At 43.0% G+C, this 22,376-nt stretch overlaps 1 protein-coding gene and 1 non-coding gene across 2 annotated transcripts; both read right to left on the bottom strand.

Moving 5' to 3' along the window:
* Positions 1 to 1,075: 1,075 nt before the first annotated feature.
* Positions 1,076 to 1,148, bottom strand: trnas-gga (transfer RNA serine (anticodon GGA)). Its single transcript has one exon. It is a non-coding gene; the product is annotated as a tRNA-Ser (tRNA).
* A 182-nt stretch (positions 1,149 to 1,330) lies between these two features.
* Positions 1,331 to 22,219, bottom strand: LOC133505057 (tumor necrosis factor receptor superfamily member 19-like). Its single transcript, XM_061827932.1, has 10 exons — positions 22,088 to 22,219; positions 20,158 to 20,249; positions 19,740 to 19,853; positions 13,506 to 13,684; positions 13,248 to 13,333; positions 6,393 to 6,557; positions 5,552 to 5,680; positions 4,074 to 4,164; positions 3,303 to 3,466; positions 1,331 to 1,817 (listed from the first exon to the last, which is right to left on the bottom strand). Exons 2-10 carry the CDS (start codon positions 20,221 to 20,223, stop codon positions 1,813 to 1,815), a joined length of 999 nt encoding a protein of 332 aa, XP_061683916.1. The 5' UTR covers positions 20,224 to 20,249; positions 22,088 to 22,219; the 3' UTR covers positions 1,331 to 1,812.
* Positions 22,220 to 22,376: the final 157 nt, after the last annotated feature.

Genomic DNA, 22,376 nt, shown 5'->3' with positions numbered 1-22,376 from the left:
GACGGGTATGTTATCAGTTCTGTGAAGTGATACATACGAGAGATGTGTTTATTAATTAATTCTTATTCTAGAACGACACTTACGCATTAATGATACTGATGGATTAGAATTTTGAAGACAAACTCGGTTGCATATTGACCTTTCTCCCTTTTTTCTCTTGGAAAACACACCATGTGTACTTGAGGCAGCCATGTTGGGTCAGGAAGGAAAGGGCCATAACTCTGTGCTAACATTGACCGATGAGTTATCCTCTCCTGATGCCAAATTATGGCTTCAGATTAAAACACTTCAATATTTTGATATACTGAAGGATATAATGCGTGAAAAACATTATGTCCCAAAAATGGGACGCTGCCCATGAATGGGTTGACTCAAAATAATACAGTGGAAATCCCACTGACCTGTATCCTTTTAGCAACTGTGCTAGATCACGTTAAAGTCATAGATCGGGAGCTATGGTTGCCTACGCTAGACTTACAAGTAAGTAAGTTTATTTCGGCTTGTCCCTTTCAGGGTCGTCACAGCGTGTCATCTCAGATGAACGCACATGTTCTATATAAACACGTTCATACGGTCGTTAGCAGGTCAGGTGCTGTTGCAGCTACTTCCTGCAGCTGCTGACGCCCCGTCACCACTAGTGTCAGCCTAGCACGGTTCTGGACCAGAGATGGCCATAAATTGATTAATGAAGGTGAAAGACAACAGAGGAGCTGCCTGTGGTGGGAAGCATCCATCCATCCATTTTCTTAGCTGCTTATCCTCACGAGGGTCACGGGAGTGCTGGAGCCTATCCCAACTGTCAACCAGCAGGAGGCAGGGTAACCCTGAACTGGTTGTTAGCCAATCGCAGGCCACATAGAGACAAACAGCCACACTCACAATCCCACCTAGGGGCAATTTAGAGCATCCAATTTGTGTTGCATGCTTTTGGAATGTGGGAGGAAACTGGAGTGAGTTTCTTTTGGCTTGTCCCTTTCGGGGTCGCCACAGCGTGGCATCTCAGATGAACGCACATATGTTTGGCACAATTTTTACGCCGGATGCCCTTCCTGACGCAACCCTTCTCAGGGAGTGGAGGCCCCAGTGGGATACGAACCCACAACCGCTGGTTTTCCAAACCAGTGCTTTAACCACTGAGCTACGGGGCCTCTCAGGGAGGAAACTGGAGTGCCTGGAGAAAACGCATGCAGGCACGGGGAGAACATGCAAATGGAACACAAGCGGGTCCGTGATTTGAACTCCAGTCCCCAGAACTGTGGGGTCAACGCTCTACAGCGGTGCCTCCCAGCTGCCCCGAATATGTCAGGTGATGTTAAAATAATGAACAATTTTTCTCTTCAAGTGTTTTATTTACAAAGATGTAAAACAAGTACAGAGAACATCAACACATACAAATGCAGCATGTGCTCAGTCCTGGCGATGTTACAAAAATATGCAACTATTTACTATTGTACATTATCTACAAGTCATTTGAACAAGCCTCTTGTGTGTTCATAAGATTGCCTTCAAAGTACGTTAATTTACCTTCCACGCGTCACAACTTTATAGTCAAATTTCAGATGTGACGTGCGAACAAGTCAATCGTCCTCCGCGTTTGAACTTCATTCACTTTTGTTCCATGGGGTCGCTTCACATTGTGGCTTTTCTTTGTACTTGGTGGTCAGCTACGACTTGCAACTGAACCGGAGTGCATTAAAAGGGAGCGAGGGGGGATCGAGCGGTGAGTTCAGCCAAGTCGTGTGAAAGGAGATCTGGATGCTGCCCCTGCTGTTGTTGCTGAGTTTTGGCTGCTGGAAGCCAAAGCAATGTGGATCATCCTGGAAGACGAAGGTCAACACACATGCTGATTAGTAACATAGCTGATCTCTGCCAGACGCCGGACCACTTTCAAGTCGGCTCTTCTTTCTCGTGCCAGCTGTTCTTCATCGGCGAGTGCGCACACAGTCACACACATACGCACATGCCATGTCACTTAAGCCTTCCACCAACAGAACCCTTTTTTCAGGGGCATCTTTTCAAGAAATAGAGTTCCTCGTTTATACTTTTTGCGCCCCCACTATGTTAATAGATTTTTTTTTTTTTAAAGCAACCACATTTTTAAAATGTTGTCTGGCAAGTCCGAATTTCCACTTGTGGCCAAATGTGGTACTACACTGAAGGTACACAACTACTGCAAGTCATGCAGCCTAACTGAAGACCCACAAGAAAAGGTAAAAAGGTTCCACAACTCAACTCCAGTGGATTCATTTTCATTGTTCCCACAGAGCAAAGACTAAATATGTGCTTCTGAGTATTGTATGCTGTTAATATGTGTTAAAGTAGCGGTTGTTTGAAGGTTTATGATTACACATTTTACATAACATTGTGGAGCTGGGAATGGTTGAGAACCTCACAATTTGATTCAGTTTTGATTCTTTTGGTTGAAATTCATCAATGATTTAGGTGCTCTGGTAATTCAGTAAGAATTACAAAATACATGAGTAAAATTACATATTTAAATTTTGCTGATACCATGTCACAAATTTTTTTTAAGCAATGAAACAACAAATGTGAGTGTCTTTTCTCTATTTCCTGTGATGCAGGTTTACAGAGTAATCCGAAATATGACCACACCTCAGATTTCAAAGTAGAAGTCGCTTGCTTCACGCTGCCGCTGGCTGCCATTTTGTTGTTTGGTTGGTCGAGTGTGCTTTCCATCCATACAACGGCAATCAGACGCAAAGCGCCTCTCATTCATTGGCCATGAGGTGAACTGATTCTTAATATTTGCTGAATCGATAATGAATCGCAGGGGGAAGAATTGCATTGATTGTTGAATCCCTTTTTATCCACCCCTATAAAACATTGGTTTGGTTGAACATTGGAGCGTTTGAATCACTTTTAGAGTAAACTTCTACTGGGGGGTGACAAACAGGCATGCTTAGGCACTTATTGGAGTATTTTGAGTGAGAGAAAACTGCTATGTGTGTTTTTACAATGTGGTCAAAGCATGAGGGTTGGGTGAAACTAAATTTTAGTTACCTATTGCATGTGGTTGTGGAACATAGACCACGCCATAATCAGTTCTTAACTGCATTAAGTTCGTATGTGTTTTTTTGTTTTTTTTTTTGTGCGGGTGCACGGAGGCCATCCGTCATCCTTAGCGTGTTGCGCTCACGTACTTTTCATGTCACTCAAAAGTCATTGAGCAGTTTGCTCTGAGGAAACTCATTTCACACATCAGCGAAGACATCCAAAACACTTTAAATGCAATTATTCATAATCCAGGAGAGCAAGATGCGTCAGATAAAATATCACCTCACCCTCCCTGGTCGACACCGGCTGTCGCCTTGGCTTTCTCTCGGGGGAACTCTCCCTCGAGCTGCATCCGCCCTCGTCGTCTTCTGGATTCTGGAAACCCTCCGCGATGGCCTCTATGGACGCGCACTCAGCATGCCCTGCAAATTCTTTGTCCTGCTCCGGGGTTCTGGTGAGTGTGGAAACAATCCAACTGAGATTATCAATGTGAATCTTTGGAGTTACTGCACTTGCACAAGTAATTTATATATAAATTATTAAATAATATAAATAATAATAATATAAATTATTGATAGATAAATTACTTGTGTGCTTATTTCAGGAGTATAACTTGTAAGTGCAGTACCCTATTTGATATAAATTTCACTCAGTCTACATTTTTACGTCGGAAGTGGAGTGTTGGCAAAATTATTTTGGTTGTTTGGACTCATATTTTAAGTTTTCAAAATGTTATGATTGCCCTGTATTTACACTGTTAGAAGTAACCAGAGGTCACCATTTAACAGTGTGTTTTATAAAAAAAAAAATTTGTGCCAAAGGCAGACATTTTCAGTGTTTTTTCCAAATTGGTCATTCTCATCCCTGAGTGGAGAAAATTCAAGAGCAAGGAAGACGAAACGGACGAAAAGAGTCCAAAGCTCTTTGCATAATTAATTTCCGAGTCACACACAGGTTTGCCGCTTAGAAACCGAACTCGGGTTAAGACTTGCTACTCGGTGCCTAAACTGGCTTCACGAGCCCTGTGTGGTGACTTATCAACACTGTTGCCTCCTCACCTGTCGTTGAGGCTGGCGTGCGAGCCGCAGTGTGTGTTGTCCAGACTGAAGCGCTGATCGCAGCAAAGTGACGGGATTAGGTGGACCTGACCTGAGCACACACATTAAAGGGTGAGGTCACTATGATGCATTATGTAGTCTCCCCAAAAATGTGACATAAAAACACTCAGCCTTGAATAACCCTGACAGCACATTTTTATTTTATGGAAAATCTGATCAATTATTTACCAATTTCTAAAGAACTACATAGCATCATTTGATTAATTATAGCCAATCTTCACAAGCAATAATTTATTGATCTATATATGTATATGATATGATATTGTCACATCGATTTTCTAAAACACTTTTCATATGGGTCGCAGTTGAGCTGGAGCACACGGGATGCGAGGTTCACTCTGGACTGGTCTTAGACAAAAACAACCATTCACACTCGCGCTTACAAGATGGAACAATTTTTAGTCTTCAGCGAACCAAACTTGCATGTTTTTGGGATGTTGCAGGAAGCTGGATCACCAGGAGAAAACCTGCACAACCACGGGGAGAACATGCAAAAACTCCATACGGGAAGGCTGGAACTGACATTCAAACCTCAGTACTGTGAGGCAGACATGCAAACCACTTCTCCAGTATTTTGAGCTTATATAATTATCTGTCTAATGTGATTTGCAGTTATGTCAAATTACAGTGAAGAAAATTATTTGAAAACTCTGCTAAATTGCAAGTTCTCCCACTTAGAAGTCATGGAGGGGTCTGAAATTTTCATCGTAGGTGCATGTCCACTGTGACAGAGAGAATCTAAAAAGAAAAATCCAGAAATCACAATGTATGATTTTTTTAACGATTTATTTGTGTGATACAGCTGCAAATAAGTATTTGAACACCTGCCCATCAGCTACAATTCTGACGGTCAAAGACCTGTTAGTCCACCTTTAAAAGTCCATCTCCACTCCATGTATAATCCACAATCAGATGCACGTGTGTGATGTCGTCAGCTGCATAAAGACACCTGTCCACCCCATACAATCAGTAAGATTCAAACTTGGGATAGGCTCCAGCACTCCCTGTGACCCTTGTGAGGATAAGCGGCAAAGAAAACGCATGGCTCGGCTAATGTACCACATATTAAGAGTGGTTTTCTCAGGAGTTCGAATACTTATTTGCAGCTGTATCACACAAGTAAATCATTTTAAAAAAATCATACATTGTGATTTCTGGATTTTTCTTTTTAGATTATCTCTCTCACAGTAGACGTGCACCTAGGATGAAAATTTCAGACCCCTCCATGACTTCTAAGTGCGAGAACTTGCAATATAGCAGAGTGTTCAAATACTTATTTTCTTCACTGTATATTACAAAACACTAAGATGAGTTAAGGAATATTTTGTAACAGAGTATCGGATCATGAAATACTTTGCAGGTGTACCTAATGAAGTGGCTGGACCTATAAATGTATGTGTGTTTGCCATCTGGCATACCAAATGTGTGTCCTGGGGCAAGGTGACACTGGCAGTAGGCTCCCTGGGGGAAGTCTTGGAGCCAGCGCGGGTCCAGGCAGGACAGCTCGGCACCGCCGTACTGACAGTCCTCAGACTTCAGAGACGCCGCTGGTTAAATAAATTGCAGGAATGACAATATTATGGTGCAGAAGACAAGCAACTATGAAAAGTCCTCTTATTGCTACAAAGAGAGGCAAACTTAGACCCCCGTTCGGGCCCCCACTGTATGGCGGATTTTTAGTCATGTTTTTTATGAGTTGCTGCTACATGTGTTATAGTAGTAGTTTAGAATTATTGTAACATTAATGCTAATTTCTGATAACCCATATATGGCATTTCCTCTTACAGCGGATACGGACCGAGCCGCACTGCAAATTGCAAAAAATACTCACATAATTGACGCCCACCACGATTGCATTTTTTACCCCCCAAAGTTATATAAACGAAGATGAAGTGCCAAACTTGGGGGGGGAAAACGCAAATAGGTGAATCCGCCAGTGCTGAATTGCAAATTAACGTCTCCACTGTATACGTTAGCATTACGCTAACCAACAAAATTATAAAGCTTGGTTGGACCTTTTGGTGTTTAAATATGTAATGTTTAAAGTCGGTTTGTGTAACTTTTTTGTTTCACCCAAGCCACAACAAGAGGAGATGACACAATGCTGATTATGTCCATCAGCCGTTCTAAACACTTTCCATATTTTTTTCAGTTGACCCATTTGATCTTTGATTTTGCGTGTCGACAGGCAACATTCCTGGGCACCAAAATTGCCATGCGTCCGGCGCCAGAGTCCAAAGATGCAGTACTGCGACTCACCACTGGGTTTTTTCTCCAGCATCTGCCTCTTGCAGTAGATGACACACAGGACCAGCAGGGCCAGCAGGACTGTAGCCAGAGCACTGCAGATGATAGCAGCCAGGGCGATGTCACGCGGACTGCTCACTACCGAAGGCAGAGGCACCAGGTTTACTCTCCCACTGCCTGCACACACACACACACACACAGTTTTCAGTCAGTGTGAATCACCTGTTTTCACATCCAATGTAACAATAGCAGGAAAAAAAAAACATTGCTATGCATGGTTTAGTCGAAATGTCCTTATAGCGAAACATCTTTTTAAGTGCCACTGGCACGCCATTCCCATTCCATCAGTAAGTAAGCACTTAGACATCATCCATCCATCCATTTTTTGAGTCGCTTTTGGATTAACAGATATCTTCAGAAATCATTAAGACAAGTGTGTCTGCGTGCTACCAGTATACAGGGAGTCCTCGGGTTAAGACGGTCTCGACCTAAGACGTTTCGACTTTACAAGGCCCATTTCCCGTCCGCCATTCTGTCTGGCAAATACTCGTCCAAGTTTGTGCGCCGGGAGTATCTTTGCATTTTTTGCCCTGCTTTTTCGACATTATTGCCCCAAAGAAGAAACCTGCGTCTTTTACCAATGCTTCTGCAGCCAAAAGAAAATCCACGACCATGGAAACGAAGCTCAACATCATAAAAAGATTGGAGACCACCAAGGCTTCAGTCGGTCGACCGTGGTGACATTTATTAAAGACAAAGCCCGTATTTTAGCGCATGTGAAGGGTTTGGTTCTATGCCGGATACAATGAGCGCAAATCAAGGTTCTTTGATACTTGTCGAAATGGAGAGGATTGAGGACCAGGTTCCTTCGCAAAATCTAAGCACAGCCTCCCCTTCTTCTCCATCCACGCTCCTTGTTTATTTCAATGTATTTGTTTTTTTATACAAAGTATTTTGATGTAAATTCTGACTTTAATGGCGGAATCCGATTCCAGTTGAATTTCGAGTTCAGTCGCTACTCTCGGAACGGATCTCAGTCGTAGACCGAGGACTCTCTGTACTGTGATTGTTTCACTGCAATTGCAATATAACATTTGCGTTTCCCTTGTGGCCTCAGGAAAGCATCTTGCATGTTCCAACAAATAAAGAACACACACTTTTCATCCTCTTTTAACAGAACATCCAGCAGACGAGCCTGCACTGATGTTTGGTAGGAAATTCCTTCAACTTCTAGTTTATCCTTTTAGTCAGTCTGGAGTGATGTGGCTTTCATTCATCAGAAGTGTTTTAAGATTAAGTTTCAAGTTTACATTTCTTTACTGTTAAAGTTGTAAACTTTCTATTCTAGATTTCTATCAAATCAATGAGGCCCTCTGTCACTTTTAGCAGTTCATAGGTTTACTTTGTGCTAATCGTTTTAAATACAGTGATGTAACATACAGCATATGTACTTGATGACAAGTCCCGCAAACTGAAGCTCCACTTTAATATAGAAAATAAAGTCCTGGCTCATATGACCTCAAAGAATTGAACCGCTTGTTTAAATATTGTTTTTACTCCAGGCATGTTACAACTTCCATTGCTCACCTACAAATACTTGTCAAGTGCTTTATAACTTGAGTCCAACTTTACATCTTCGGGTTGCATCCACCACATGACGACATTAAGCTTTTTTGTTTGATGAGTTAGCCGCTCACCTGAATGTGACATGCAGCTATGGCTCTAAATACTTGTCTGATCTTTATCAGTACGGTAGTGGAATTTCCTCGGTAAGCGGGTGGTTGCAAAAAAGGTTGTGTGTACATAAAGTTACATGAGGTCAGTTAGGCTTATTTTTTTTTTTTTTTATAAGGGAGGCCTCTGAATGAATAGAATGTAGGTGAAAATCTTCACCGAGCGAAGTGTTTGCTTTTGAGGCACATTTATCATAAAAAAGAGCTTGGACAGGCCAATGGCTCTTTGTTATGCAGTGTAAATAGTTGTACTTCTTCCTTTGGCGGTTTGGTTATTCAGCCACATGGGGGATAGGGGTATCTTAACATTCTTCCTGAAAAGGTTAAGAACAACATTCAGATCGCTACGAGATGGCGAACACTTTAAACAAGACAAATTGCTCGTTAATCATCAGTATTGTCAGATTTCTGCACCTATACTGCAGTAATACAGTTGTAATTACAACAGTATTACATGAATGTGACGCATAGGAACGCTCAGGTAAACTGTTCACAGAAGAGCATCCTACTAGTACATCTATAAAAGGATGTGCTCTTAAAAAACGGGCCGTTAATCTTTATTTGACAAGTGTGTTTGATGTGGCTATTGTCCAGGTTCAATCCAATTCAACCAAGGGGAACATCATCTGCTCTCAGAAACACAAAAGGGAGTCTGTTATCAGACGCCGCGCAGCTGCGGCAAATAAACACTGCTCCATTGAAGGCAGCTCACCTGCTGATCGTATCGCCACATAAACCGGCCTTCGAAACCGCAGCCTTTCTCACGGACTCGCCGCCTCCAGTCTGGGACTTTGATTTGTGCCTTTTTGCAAACACTTTAAACTAAAGTGAGCAAATTTGACCCTGAACTCGAAAAGACGACCGCACGGCGCTCAATTTAAAAGGGTGGCATTCCTCATGCTAACTCCTTTTGACTTGGTTAGCGTGGTCGTAAAGTCAACCCGAGAATGTTTGAGAAGACTTCAGCAGTTTAGAAATGTCAATATTGACAACAAGCAGTTACGTTTACCAACCACAACACTGAGTTCAGAATAGTCACAAAGATTTATCAATCAGCTCAGTAGTAAAAAGTCAACAAAATTGATTATTTTTTCCTGCAGTCATGCAGCGTTGTACATTATTGTTACTAAATAAATAGTAAACATTTCGACACAAGCGGCACGGTGGCTCAGCTGGTACAGCGTTGGCCTCACAGTTCTGAGGACCCAAGTTCGATCCAGGCCTTGCTTGCGTGGAGTTTGCATGTATTCCCCGTGCCTGCGTGGGTTTTCTCCGGGCTTTCCAGTTTCCTCCCAATTCCCAAAACATGCAACATTAATTGGACACTCTAAAATTTGGCCTACATGTGATTGTGAGTGTGGCTGTTTGTCTTGATGTGCCCTGCGATTGGCTGGCAACCAGTTCAGGGTGTACCCCGCCTCCTGCCCGTTGACTGCTGAGATAGGCTCCGGCACTCCCCGCAACCCTCGTGAGGATAAGCGGCAAAGAAGATGGATGAATGGATGGCATTTTGATACACCTCATGTGGCACTCATGAGATTGTGCAGCAGTATTGTGGGGAGGGCCCGTTGTCTAGTTTCTGGAACTGTAGTGGAACCTCTATCAAACGCACCCTGGTATAACAGATATTGGACAAAACGGGCCATAGTTTTCATTTGACACTTAAAATGCCATTGACAAAGTCTGTTAGTTCCACAATAGGCCACAGGCAGGTGTTATAGTTTGTGGGGCACCACTAAATAATGATGGACCACTAATATGTTAATGACTTTGGGAAATAATGGCTCTGTTTTGAAGTGTTTTAAGTGCCTGAAAGGAATGCTTTTTTGCATTCCCAGCACGTGTGTATTCGTGTGTGCCTAGGTGTATATGTGTGCATCTGATTTAACAAAGGTTTTAAGTAAGTCAACGTGATTGAGTTTTTTTGGTAGCGTTTGATGATGTATTAACAAGGTTGTGGACCCAAGATATAGATTGGTTTGTGCAAACAGAAGCTGCAGGTCAACTCTCATCCCTATAAACATTCTAAAATAGATATTGTAATGAAAAATACATATAACATTATTCACTTCAATGTCCGTAAGAAAAAAATAAATATGAGCGGAGAGCGCGTCATCCATGCGCAAAGTTGCGGAAGTGTCATTCGAATTCCGAGTGGTCGCCATATTGGCTGCATCTCCTGCCCGTGACGTCACCCTGGACATTCGCCATTGAAAACACGCTGTGCCACCTACTATTGGACACGGAAGCTCCTTTCAAAGAGAACATCCCACAACCGGAGCAATATTACCCTATCGTTTCGAGCCAAATTCAGATGATATGTGGATCACTTCTAACTAACAACAGACTCCCAGACAGCATGTATGCTACATGCTACATGTATGCTCCGCGGCAGACGAGGCGCCGCCGTTTCATCCTTTGCACCCGTGCAATCCATTTTTCACAACGAAACGGGTCTCTTGGAAACTTATGAAGGGTAAATCCATCCTCCCGGGTGTTTGAGCAATATCCAGCAATGCAACGAGCCGGCATTTTAGCTAACACGAAGGAACAACGAGCTATCTTCCCGCAGGTAAAACTAATAGAAACAAAGGAGTCCACTTGAGGGCACTCCTGCCCCATACGTCACTTCCTGCTTCTTCTCGAAAACAAATCCCTCGAGAGGATTTTCATGGCGGGAGTTACAAAAAGCCTTATACGTCAAAATCACGTTTTGTGGTGAAAAAAGGCATGGGACCATACCGGCTGCCGTTTTTTCACAAATAACATACTAAAAATCATGCATTTCATGACAGTGGCCCTTTAATTCTTTAGTTTTATCGTATTTCATTAACTACCGGTAACTGGGACATCCTCCTTAAAATATATTCGCTGTTAGATGCCATATTTATGACTACCACAGAAGCGATAACTCCCATTGGACTGTTGCATAAATCCAACTACAATCCAAGCAGTTCTGACTAGAACAATCTGTATGTCTGCATGCGTGTTTGTATGGTTTGCTCTGCTTGACTGTGACAGTAAAAAGTTCAGCAGATGAAACCCATTAGACACTTAAGAGTCCATAAAACACAATCTTTTTTTTCTTTTTTTTCCGACTTGGCCAAAACACTCCGTGGGGGGGAAGGGAGGCGAATGAAAGGAGGGCTGCTTGAAGATTTACAGTCCTCGCCAGAGGCTTGACAGCCTCCCCTGCACAGCTGCAACGCCGCCGCGGGCTAACGAGGCCCATTAGAATCATCTCGCCTTTTGGGTTGTCACCACCTTCTTGAGATAACACTGGATGGAGGGAGCGAGGCTTTCAAACATTTGGAAAAGCTCAGAGAATCCCTGCCGGAGCGCAACGCCAGCTATGTTCTCACACAATGACTGTTTTGTTTCGCGGGCCTCCTCCAGTGTCACGATTGGACGCGGCGTAGCCGGACCATCAGGCCCGTAGAGGGGGGGACAAGTCAAACATCAACACAGGAGAAAACAACACAGAAGAAAACAAGTTTGATATCTTTTTTTTCCCCCCGTACTGGTGACTTGAATACAAAAAAAAAAAAGACATTTTGGGAGAGTTGTGGGATATCCAAGAGCATTTATTTAACGCTTAGGCGCTAAAGCTGGCCAGAACTCTGAAGCAAAAGGCTCGCCGAAACCCTCCTCGGAAACAGCTGCCATCGCCTCTACAAACAGGAAGTCACACTCAATTACCAAAGCGCTGGCCTCTTTGTTTTATGTGGAAACCTGAAATCATTAACTAGACCTAATGGCTGGAGAAGAGAAGATAATTGAATCTGAGGCCGAGTGGAAAGTTAACCCTCGCTCGACCCCTCGCCTCCTTTTTGTGTGGCCGACAAACTCCTGGGAGTAGCAACGTACCGTAAACGAGCACAGGAATTGCTCTCCCGTCAAATTCCTTTCAGGTCGTACGACTGTATTTTGAGTTCAACCAAACATTGAAAAAAATAATGCGATACATAACCTGAAAGTGAGAATTACAAGGATGAACTGAAGCGAGCTGGTGAATGACTAAAGCGATATTAAGTCAGCATCACGAATAACATAAGAGTTGGAACAGGTTGAGTAACTTATTTCTCTCTTGAATTTTACATTTATTCAAACACTTGGATGACAACTATGATTACGACTGTCACAAAGTGTTGACCCCAATTGTGCCCCCAGGGTCACACACACCATAAACAGGTAAATTACTTTCAATTTCATTTACTTTGGCTTTACCACCGAGCAGTTCACTTAATTTTTTACGTTTGCATGACAATCCTTGATGAAAACACTCACTTTACAGTTCAAGATTTTACAATGACTCTGAAACAAATGTATTTATTTCTTTTTCTATGTGAATAATGGATTGGAAATGACAACAAAATGGAGGCCGATTTTTTTTTTCAGGCAAAAAGTGACGATGGATAATGCAGTCACTCGAGCACGAAAAATCACATGCGTAAAATTTGTTACGAGTAGAAATACAGAAATATTGAAAGTCGTCGCTTATTTTGTGTCGTCTTGACCAATGTTCGCTCCAAGCTGCGCCACTGCGCAATCGCGCACTTGTCGCACACTCTCGACGCACGTGAAAAACGATCCAGCGTAGTAAACCATAGCCTGATGTCTTTTTCTTTAACACGGTAGTACACGGTCTCTAACGACGAGCTACTGCTCAGCCTACTTCTACTTCCTAGTTTACCTGACACCGCCCCCCTCCGCTCTTAAATGGGTACACACATAATTACAAAAACCGGGGTATGTGAATAATAGAAGAAAAAGTGGTGAAACTGGACAAGATTTTCAATTTTTTTTTGGTAAATAAGGTCTGGTCTGAAGCCAAAGTAGAAAGTACAAGATAAGATGTTGTATAATGTTAAAATTCCACCTTGGCACAGCCTGATTGAGGATGAAAGCACAGACGATACATTGCCCAAAAAGCTAATAAATAAACAGAACACACACCCGCAACTTTAAATCTGCGGGCATGACGAGTGCACCACACCTGGAACTTTATATCTGTGGGCATGACTGACCACACGCGTACATTTTTGAAATGTGAGAGACTGGATACTCTACCCGTGAGAACATGACACTATCCTGGCGATGACAAGCCAAGTCTTGGGAAAGGTAATGTTCTTACATTGAGGCTCATACTGAGGCGGGGGGTCTCCACAGGGTATGCACTCCATGTCTTGGAAGCCACTTAGTTTTGTCTTCCTGTAATACCTGCAGAGAACACAAATGAAAATCTCCATCAAAATGTGGCTAAATGTCAGGTGTCAGGAGCTTTATGATTTCCTGATCACATCAAATCGTTTGTCAAGATTTTTGTGTTCCTCTTTTCATGTTCTGTTTTTTTTCCCGCAACAGTACGCCAAGGGTATGTTTGTGCTCTCACCCGGGCAGGCACTCTCCGCACACAGCATTGCTGGTCGTAGAACAGTTGCTCTTCTGGAAGCGGTTGATGAGTCCACAGTCCAGACACGGCTTACACTTCTGGAGAACGCGGTCTTCCTTGAAGCGACTGGTCCTGCACGGTACACACCGGGCATCTTCTCCATAACCAAAGCCGCATTCCTGGAGGGATTAAAGGAAGGAACACACCGGGTGCGAAGAAGACTTGAATGTGAACTACCAGGGGTGTGGAATTCAAGAATGATCCTGGCTTGTGGGCTCAGAGAACCGCGGACTGCCTCTTTCCATTTTACACCGCCAATAATCTCCCCGACTCTCTCAGACTGAATGAACAGCCTTCCGCTAGAAGACCCAGACGGGCTAATCATTTGAATAATAAAAGCCGTGAGGAACTCCCACTGTTGTATTAAGGCACCTTTATTACTTTGTGTTTGTGAGACGTTGGACTCACTGGGTGTCCTGTTGATTGAGAGGCCAGCGAACGAAGGAACCACTTCATGAAGGGCACGAGGATTATGCAGACGTATAAAGAGGGAAATTATCGTGCATAGATGTTTTTCTTACATTGCACCGCAAATACACAGCTTCCCTCCTCCTCTGAGAGTGATCTGATTACGCTCAAGCATCTTTGGAGACGTGTTCACTTGAACACAGCCAGATGCTGAGATATGTTGCGGGCCAAGCAGGGGAGGAGATAAGCGCTTGAGCTGCAGCGTAGCACAATGGCAGGGATTGTATCTTTAACTCCAGACACATCTTTTGTTTTGAACTCGAGACACATATTTTAGTTCTGCCAACTTTGTAGAACTGCGCTGTGACAGTCAACGGTAAGATAAACAAAACAAGACTGCAGGTCTTACTCCAAAAGCGTAATATTTCCCTGCATGCTAGGTAGAATGATGCGCTTGCCCAGTAACAGTATCGATAATAATTGCTCGCCGGTGCCAAACAGACGTCAGATTTTCTTGGCAGTTCACATGTGAACTGATGTAATGGGACAACCAAGCGAGTGCGTCTTGAGTGACATCATCCGTTGACAGCTGCCCTTCTGTTGTCCAGCGTCGCAATGTCAAGCTTTGACAACACACAGGGAAGGGAGGCGCTCAGATGTCATGAAAGTGAAGGTCAGCTTCAAACAGCTCTTCCCTTCTCTCCTCGGCCGTGTCCCATTTCACTGCCCGGGCACTCAGTTGTGCCGGAATGTGGGCACGAGAGTGTGCTGTGGCAAGTCGGGGGAAGCGGGCTGGAAAGAAATGAAAACGGATTGTCGAGGCAAAGATGTAACACGGTGATGGTACCGCCGGGGCCGACGAGGAGGAATTCAGTCCTCCGAAGGCGAATGCCTGATACTGAACCTTTGGGTCCAGCCTGGACTGAGGTGCATCAGCTTAGGATGGTCTGTTGCAGCTGTTGTTATGAGCGTGCCATTTAAGGCCTCGCTGTCCATAGCAGAAGGAGCAAGATGGAGGAAAGGGTGAGAAACAGAGGGTGAATGATGAGTGATTACGGACACAAAAGGAAAAATAAGGATGAAGTTTCTGGCTACAAAAAAAGTCTTGGTACAGGAAGGGGACTGAGGGTAAGATCTTCATTAGTGGGCTTCACTTCCACATGACGTTTCAAGACTCGGCAGTAGCACAAGCTTCTGGCTATGGGGCACAGAATAGCAGTAAGGGGCAACTTCTGCTTCTCTGATCCCGGCACAGCTGAACATCACAAGGAGTGAGCACTGTTCTCTTTCAACACGACTAACAAACACCAGCAAAACCGACCCCGTGTACTGCGACAAGAAGATATGAGGTAACACTCGATGCCAGTGGTCCAAGAAGATCTTGTTAGAAAACGTCCTACACTGTTTGGGCAAGTATAAGAACTGAAGCTGGAGCTAAGATGGCCTGGCTTGTAGTTTACATTCAAATGTGCTTGATGGAGTTGAGGTCAGGGTGCTGAAGTTTTCCCAGACCACACTCATGCAAGCATTCATTTTAGGCCCCTGCTTAGTGCACCAGCGCGTTGGCAGCTGGAACAGAAAATAGTCCCCCACCACACTTTGATAAGAGTGTGGCTATACTAGAACGGCTTTGCCGAACTATGACTTCCAGAGCTGTTTTGAGCCTCGGATCAGACTTTTTCATTTGAAAAAAAAAAACGATTGACCCCAGTTTAACCATTGATTACATTGTCACTAATGGTAGCAACGCTTCATTCCAAGAAGCGCGAAATTGTACTGAGGTAACTCACAAAATAAAATACATTGGCTAATTTTACATGTGATAAGTGGGCAGTAAAAACAGAGACCAAACTCCTTTGCAGACAAGCAATGATGCACACCGTAATAAGTTCTTAAAAAATCAGGGGTCTGTTCCCACTCTGATCGATTAATTATTACCCAAAGTGATGTGTCCCAATACTTTTGAACACAAAAGCTCCAATATTAGGTGCAGAGGAGAGAGAACGGACTGAAACATGTTCACACAGAGATATTTGTGAGATTAGCCGGCGATCACGAGGGGGAGATCAGTCATCTGATCTGGTAATGAAGCAATTGTGAACATAACGTTAGTTACAGCTGAACCGTGGCCCCACCCCTGAGATTATTGCAATTTTTACACGGTTATTTGCAGTTCTGATGCTAAATAATTTGTTCTTTCACCTAAAAAAGTACTTTGTCCTGCCAGTGTTAAGAAACGAAAGTGATATGGAAAACGGATGGACGGACCAAACGTTAGATGCTTGCTACATACTATAAGATGTTGACGCATTAAAGCAGGGGTGTCAAACTGTTTTTTTGTCAGGGGCCACATTGGATTTCCGGTTTCCCTCATCAGGCCGTTATAACTGTGAAACCGTAAAAATCTTTGACTGCCTCATCATATTTCCACATGGAATTTTCTCAACTACATTTGGAATCAGAAATCAAGGGGAATGTGCTTTTCAACTAATTGTAGTTTTGGGAACACAAAAATGCTTACAATACCTCAGTGTTATCATTCATGACATGACAATTTGGAATTTTGGTACAGATTCGGACAAAAATCACTGAAGTTTATATGCATGATTTAGGTTTGTGGGCCACATAAAATCATGCAGCGGGCCCGATCTGTCACTCGGGGCCTCGAGTTTGACGCCGGTGTCGTCAACATTATCATTGATGATATGGCAATTTGGAATTTTGGTCCAGATTCGAACAAAAATCCCTGAAGTTAATACGCATGATTTAGGTTCAAGGCCATATAAAATCATGCGGCGGGCTGGATTTGGAATTCTGGTACAGATTTGAACAAAAACCACAGAATTTAATACACGTAATTTGGGTTCACGGGCCACATAAAATCATGCGGCAGGCCGAATCTGGCCCCTGGTCCTCGAGTTTGACACCGGTGTCGTCAACATTATCATTGATGATATGGCAATTTGGAATTTTGGTACAGAATTGAATCAAAATCACGGATGTTAATACACACGGTTTCGCTTTGCGGGCCACATAAAATCACGCAGCGGGCCGGATCTGGCCCCCTGCCTTGTGTTTGACACCGCTGCATTAAAAGGAAAGGGTCTGCCTTTCTGGAAATTGGCTGTTTTCCAGCACGCAGTAGAAGGAAAGTTTATTTCTCTCTCCTTCACGCTTGACATATCTTAAAAAAGAGAGAGAGAATTCCTTAAGCAACATGAACAAGGGATGAAATATGGCTGAGACAAATAGCTCGTAATGGATGTTGCCTCTCTGTGGGTGGCTCTTTTTGCTACAGTTGGTGCGAAGGGGCTAATTGATGTTTGCCAGCCTCAGCCCGGCTACCAGAGGCAAACATCCATTGCTAACAGGGGCGCATTCCTTTGGGATCTCTATAGCAGCTGCACAGAGGGAATCGAAAAATCTGCTTCCCTCCTAAACAGTCACGTCTGAATATGGACAGATTGTCTTGGTTACAAAGCTTCCACTGGAGGTTGTTCCTTGGGAAACATTCTCTTGGGGGAGGGAAGGGGTGGGGGGTTGGCCTGGGGTCTCTGCTGCAAGCTGTCATCCTGCTACCTTCAAAGAAAAAAAAAAAAAAAATGAGGCAGCCAATTATTAACCAGGACCCCAGGGTGCAAGCCGGAGCCGGCAGGGACACACAAAGGCCACTGAAGAGTATTGCAAAGCTCGGTCCGTGCGACGCAGACGTTAACGTCTTCAAAACGTTAATTTTGACTCCCATAGCTACGCAGATGACACGCAGTTATATTTAGCGGTGTCTCTAGATGACTACAGTTCAATTGAGGTATTGTCCCACTGTCTAAACCAGATAAAAAACTGGATGAGGCAAAATTTGATTCAACTAAATCACAACAAAACTGAGACAACTGTTTTTAGCAATAAAAAGAAAAGAGAATTGCTGTTAGTAAACACATGGACTCTCTATCTTTAAAAACCAAAGACCAAGTCCGAAACCCTGATGTTCTGATTCATTCTGACCTGACTTTCAACAATCAAATCAATCACAAAAACTGGCTTCTACCACCTGAAGAACATATGTAGAGTCAAGTCTTGTACGTGTCAAGCAGACCAGGAAAAACTCAGCCATGCCTTTATCTCAAGTAGAGTTGACTATTGTAATGGTTTTCTGACCGGACTCCCAAAAAAATAGTATGAAACAGCTGCAGCTCGCGTTCTGACCTAAACAAAGCGGTCAGAGCATACAACTCCAATCCTAAAGTCCTTGCACTGGCTTCCAGTCATCTTTAGAACAGATTTTAAAGTTCTGCCAGTGGTGTATAAATTACTAAATGATTTCGGTCCTGAATACATGAAAGAAATTGCTTTCGGAATACAAACCCAGTAGAGCTCTGAGATCGACTGACTCGGGTCGAATAGTGGAGCGCAGAGTCCAAAGCAAACATGGTGAAGCAGCATTTCGCTATTATGCTGCACACAAATGGAAGAAGTTGGCAACAGAGGTGAGGTCAGCCCCAAGTGGGAATGTTTGAAATCCAGCTTTTTTTCCTAATGCTTTTTAGAATATATTCACTTTTTGATCACATTACTTGCACTGTCTGCGGTTTTACAGTGCTGCCTTGCTTCTCAAACACAATCCGTTCCAGAAGCCTGGTTGAAAACCAAAACGTTCGAAAACCGAAGCACGTTTTCCCATTACAATGAATGGAAAATAAAATAATGCGTTCCAAGCCTAAAAAATAAGTTTTTTTTTTAAGCGATTTTTTCGGGGCGCGCGTTACGTCTTTTCCGTTTTTTGTTTTTTTTCAGGGGTGCGTTCGAAACCACAATAACAAATCGTTGTGGGTCAGGTGGTCGGGGTGTTCGAATATCGATTTTCATTCAAAAACCAAAACAAAAAAATCTCCAAATTTTCTTTCGAAAACCGATTTGTACGAAAACCAAGGTACTACTGTAATTGTCTTTTTTAAAATATTTTCTTTGTCATTTTTATTGTTTTTATCCCATTTTAAAATGTTTTATCTCTTTGTTTTCAAATGCCTTTCATCACGTAAAGCACATTGAGTTACCTCGTGTGTGAAAAGCGCCATACAAATACATTTTCTTTGCTTTGCTTCAAGTCAACTGGGCTTAAACGCACGTGTGCAACACATGTCAAGAGTTTATTTTCACCAGCTCTTAACGTTGAGGTGCGAGCATACGGTATGTCGACGTGAGCGTCGTCGGGGTTCTTTTGTTTTATGTCCTACGTTCTGCTTATAGTTTTTTTTGTCTTACAATCCAGGTTCTTTGATACGTTACGTACGATCAACATGTACGTTGGTACATGTATTAAAATTTGCCTGGTACAGAGGCCTGTTCATACAAAACACTCATATAAATACACGAACAGACTACGGTAGGGGTAAGGGGGGCACGACCAACCCTGAAAGCGGTAAGCTTAGCTCAGCTTCAAAGGGCGGAGACAATGAGTCGGAGCGGGTGCCACGGGGAAAAGGGGGAAACAATGGATGCCATTCATCTGGAGGAGGTCAAAAAGTATGGGTGTGACTGAATAAAGACGACTCGGCTCTTCTCTCCATGAATGAGAGGAAGTCATTAATAACGTTGTTTGCCTGGATAAAATGGACTTTTCTCAACATTGTTTGCTCCAACTCAACAGTTTCCTTTTTTTTTCTCCCCCCCTCTAATCCGACCAACATTTACTTTGCAGTTTTAACGGAAGTTGCTTCAACCCAACATTTCGAGAGCGAAAACACACACACAGAGCGTTTCTTTCCCAACCTTTGATAGCTCCTGTCCCGCATCGCACTGCTTGCAAGGTTTACAATTCCCAAACTGGTCCTTGTACTCCTGCTCTTTGCATTCTCTGCTCTCCTCTTCAGCCTGTGCAGGAATCTGAGACAGAGACAGACGGTTGGTGGACCACGGTTAGGAAATTCCCGCATTTCACTACTTTTAGCACAAGCGGACGAGGGATAAAAGTCGTCGTATCGTAATTTGAAGACTTTAAGACTACTTGGTGCTCTGAAAAAGACGTTCGCTATGGTGCTTCTGCTTGAGTTATAATTAACGACTGTATTATTTCTCCAAGTCTTTACAATCTATTGGGAAATGAATATAGTTTTACATCATGATGTACAAGAAAAAAAAAGTTTAGCGAGTGCACATCTACTCAAAAATGAGAAAAACACTCACTTACCAGAGTTGAATGCAGGAGCTGCACGGTAATTACAAGCGAGATGGAGTTCGGAATCATCCGGACCATTTTTTTTTTACGTCTGTAGCGAACAGCTGAAACACAAAATAAATATAAATGTTGTTTTCAGGAAACATTTTCACATTTTAGGAAGTCGTCCGAGGGCCGTACGTACTCCTATCTATGAAAAAATATAACGCAACAATTGAACAGGTGTTTATGTACATAGTGTTATAGAGCTCGTGCAACTACGTCATAAAATCACGTGACTTTTGTTTGCGTCGCCATATTGCAGGTCAAGCTAAGCACTGCCCAATGCTAAGTCGGTTGGAGACAACACGGAAATATGTCTTGTAGCACGATGCCCAGAGTCTTGTCCGATACCGTCAGACATTTAGAAGGTGAAAATAAACAAAGGTATGTAGAAAAATTTGATAAACTCGACCTAGAGGACCCGCATTTAATGCCAAAAATGATTTTTTTTTCGCTGACAAGAAATTGGACTGTTAATTCGCTTCCGCTTGTCCTGGACAACTGGATCGACACATGGATCTGGTGAGTAAGTCGTCGGGATGTACATGGAAAAGTTTGAAAGCGTATAAAAGTCTGGACGCATACGAATACTTTGTTGCTGGATCTGTTCTCAATCAAGAATAAATCCCACAGAGTGACGGTTTTGACAACTCATTGAACGCGGAAGCGTGTTCGGCCACACGTTAACCTTTGCCGGAATCCATCGATCTTTTCAGCTAGTATTCAATACAAATACCGATATTTAAAAAATGACCACAAACTCGCATTTATTAAACTGTGATTGAAAAAAAAAAAAAAAAGAGGACAGAGTCATCTCCACGGAAGGTACACGGAAGCGATTGCCCCCACACATAATCTCCGTAAACCGCTGCAACATTTTTTTTTTTTTTTTTTAAACACGTGTTGTTCTCAAATGAGCCAACTTGACATTATAAATAATTTTTGGTCATTTGAGATTGAGAAAAATAATTCCTACTAGAAATGAAGCGATCGCTACACAGGCGTGTGTGTATTTTGGTTGGGCGCCACCCATCCATGTTTAATTGCCGAAATCCATTATTTTCTGGTGTTTTTAGCTGGTATTCCATAGAATGATCTCTTCTCGTCTGTTGTGACAACCAACAGCACAACAGCTCTCGGGTATTGTAAATATTCTCCTGCGGTTCAATGTCCCCCACACTATTGAGCAGCTCTGTTTGACCGGCAATATGGCGCCGTGAAAACGGTGACGTCACGTGCACGAGCTCTATTCTCAGTATTGGTAAATCAATTTGACAGCATTTATGTTTTCAAAATTGCATGACGGACCGGGTTGTATGCGCTCACGGGTTGAATATGTCCAACTCGCCGTAGGGTACCAATATATAATGTAACATCATAACATTGTTTTATGAAAAGAAAAATCCAAAGGTATGTTATACATCTTAATTTTTGTTCGCGTGTAACAAAGGGAGAAAAACGCCTTGTGAGATTAGATTCCATTTATGTGAGCATGCAATACTAAATTTGAGTGTGAGAATGCAGAACAAATCTGAAAGATTGTCCAAGAAACAAGATTTTTAATTCATTAATAAAGCATGCACACATGAATTATGTTAAACTGCTTCTAACTGATCTGAAAAAAAATGTCCAGATTTTTCCCACCAATTCATATGTAGACTAATTAGCAATGGGAAATAATGTGTCACAAAATGCTCAGCAGCCCCTTAAGTAGTCTTAAAGATTTCACTCCAGCACAGAATCGCTTCAATAGTATCACAAAGATCTTAAAGTCAACTTTACGAAAGACCGGATTGTTTTTATTCCTCAGTTGGCGCTCATGTGTTGACATGATTTCTTGCCGCCTCCACAAAATGTGATTAACCCGAGGCGAGAAAAGGACTCACTTTGAACGTCTTACCTGTTAGCGACGAGCTACCGGGTCCGAATTAGTCTCGACTAGTCCGGAACGAGGTCTCGTGTGTTCTAGTGTCGCTCGCCGGTCCACCCTGCACGTCAAGCGCTGCAAAAAAAAAAAAAAAAAAAAAAAAAAAAGAAGCCTACGAAGCTCAGTCAGTCTCGGGGGCGCCACATGAAAGCAGCAGCGAGGACAAACTCAAGCGCCCACATGAAAGGCGGAGCCGGGGGGGGGGGGGGGGGGGCGTCCTCGTCAGCGACAAATTCTGACTGGAGATGAACCCGATTAAACA

This window comes from Syngnathoides biaculeatus, chromosome 8, assembly GCF_019802595.1.
Source record: "Syngnathoides biaculeatus isolate LvHL_M chromosome 8, ASM1980259v1, whole genome shotgun sequence".
NCBI classification, from domain to species: domain Eukaryota; kingdom Metazoa; phylum Chordata; class Actinopteri; order Syngnathiformes; family Syngnathidae; genus Syngnathoides; species Syngnathoides biaculeatus.
This window is presented reverse-complemented; position numbering and strand designations above follow the sequence as displayed.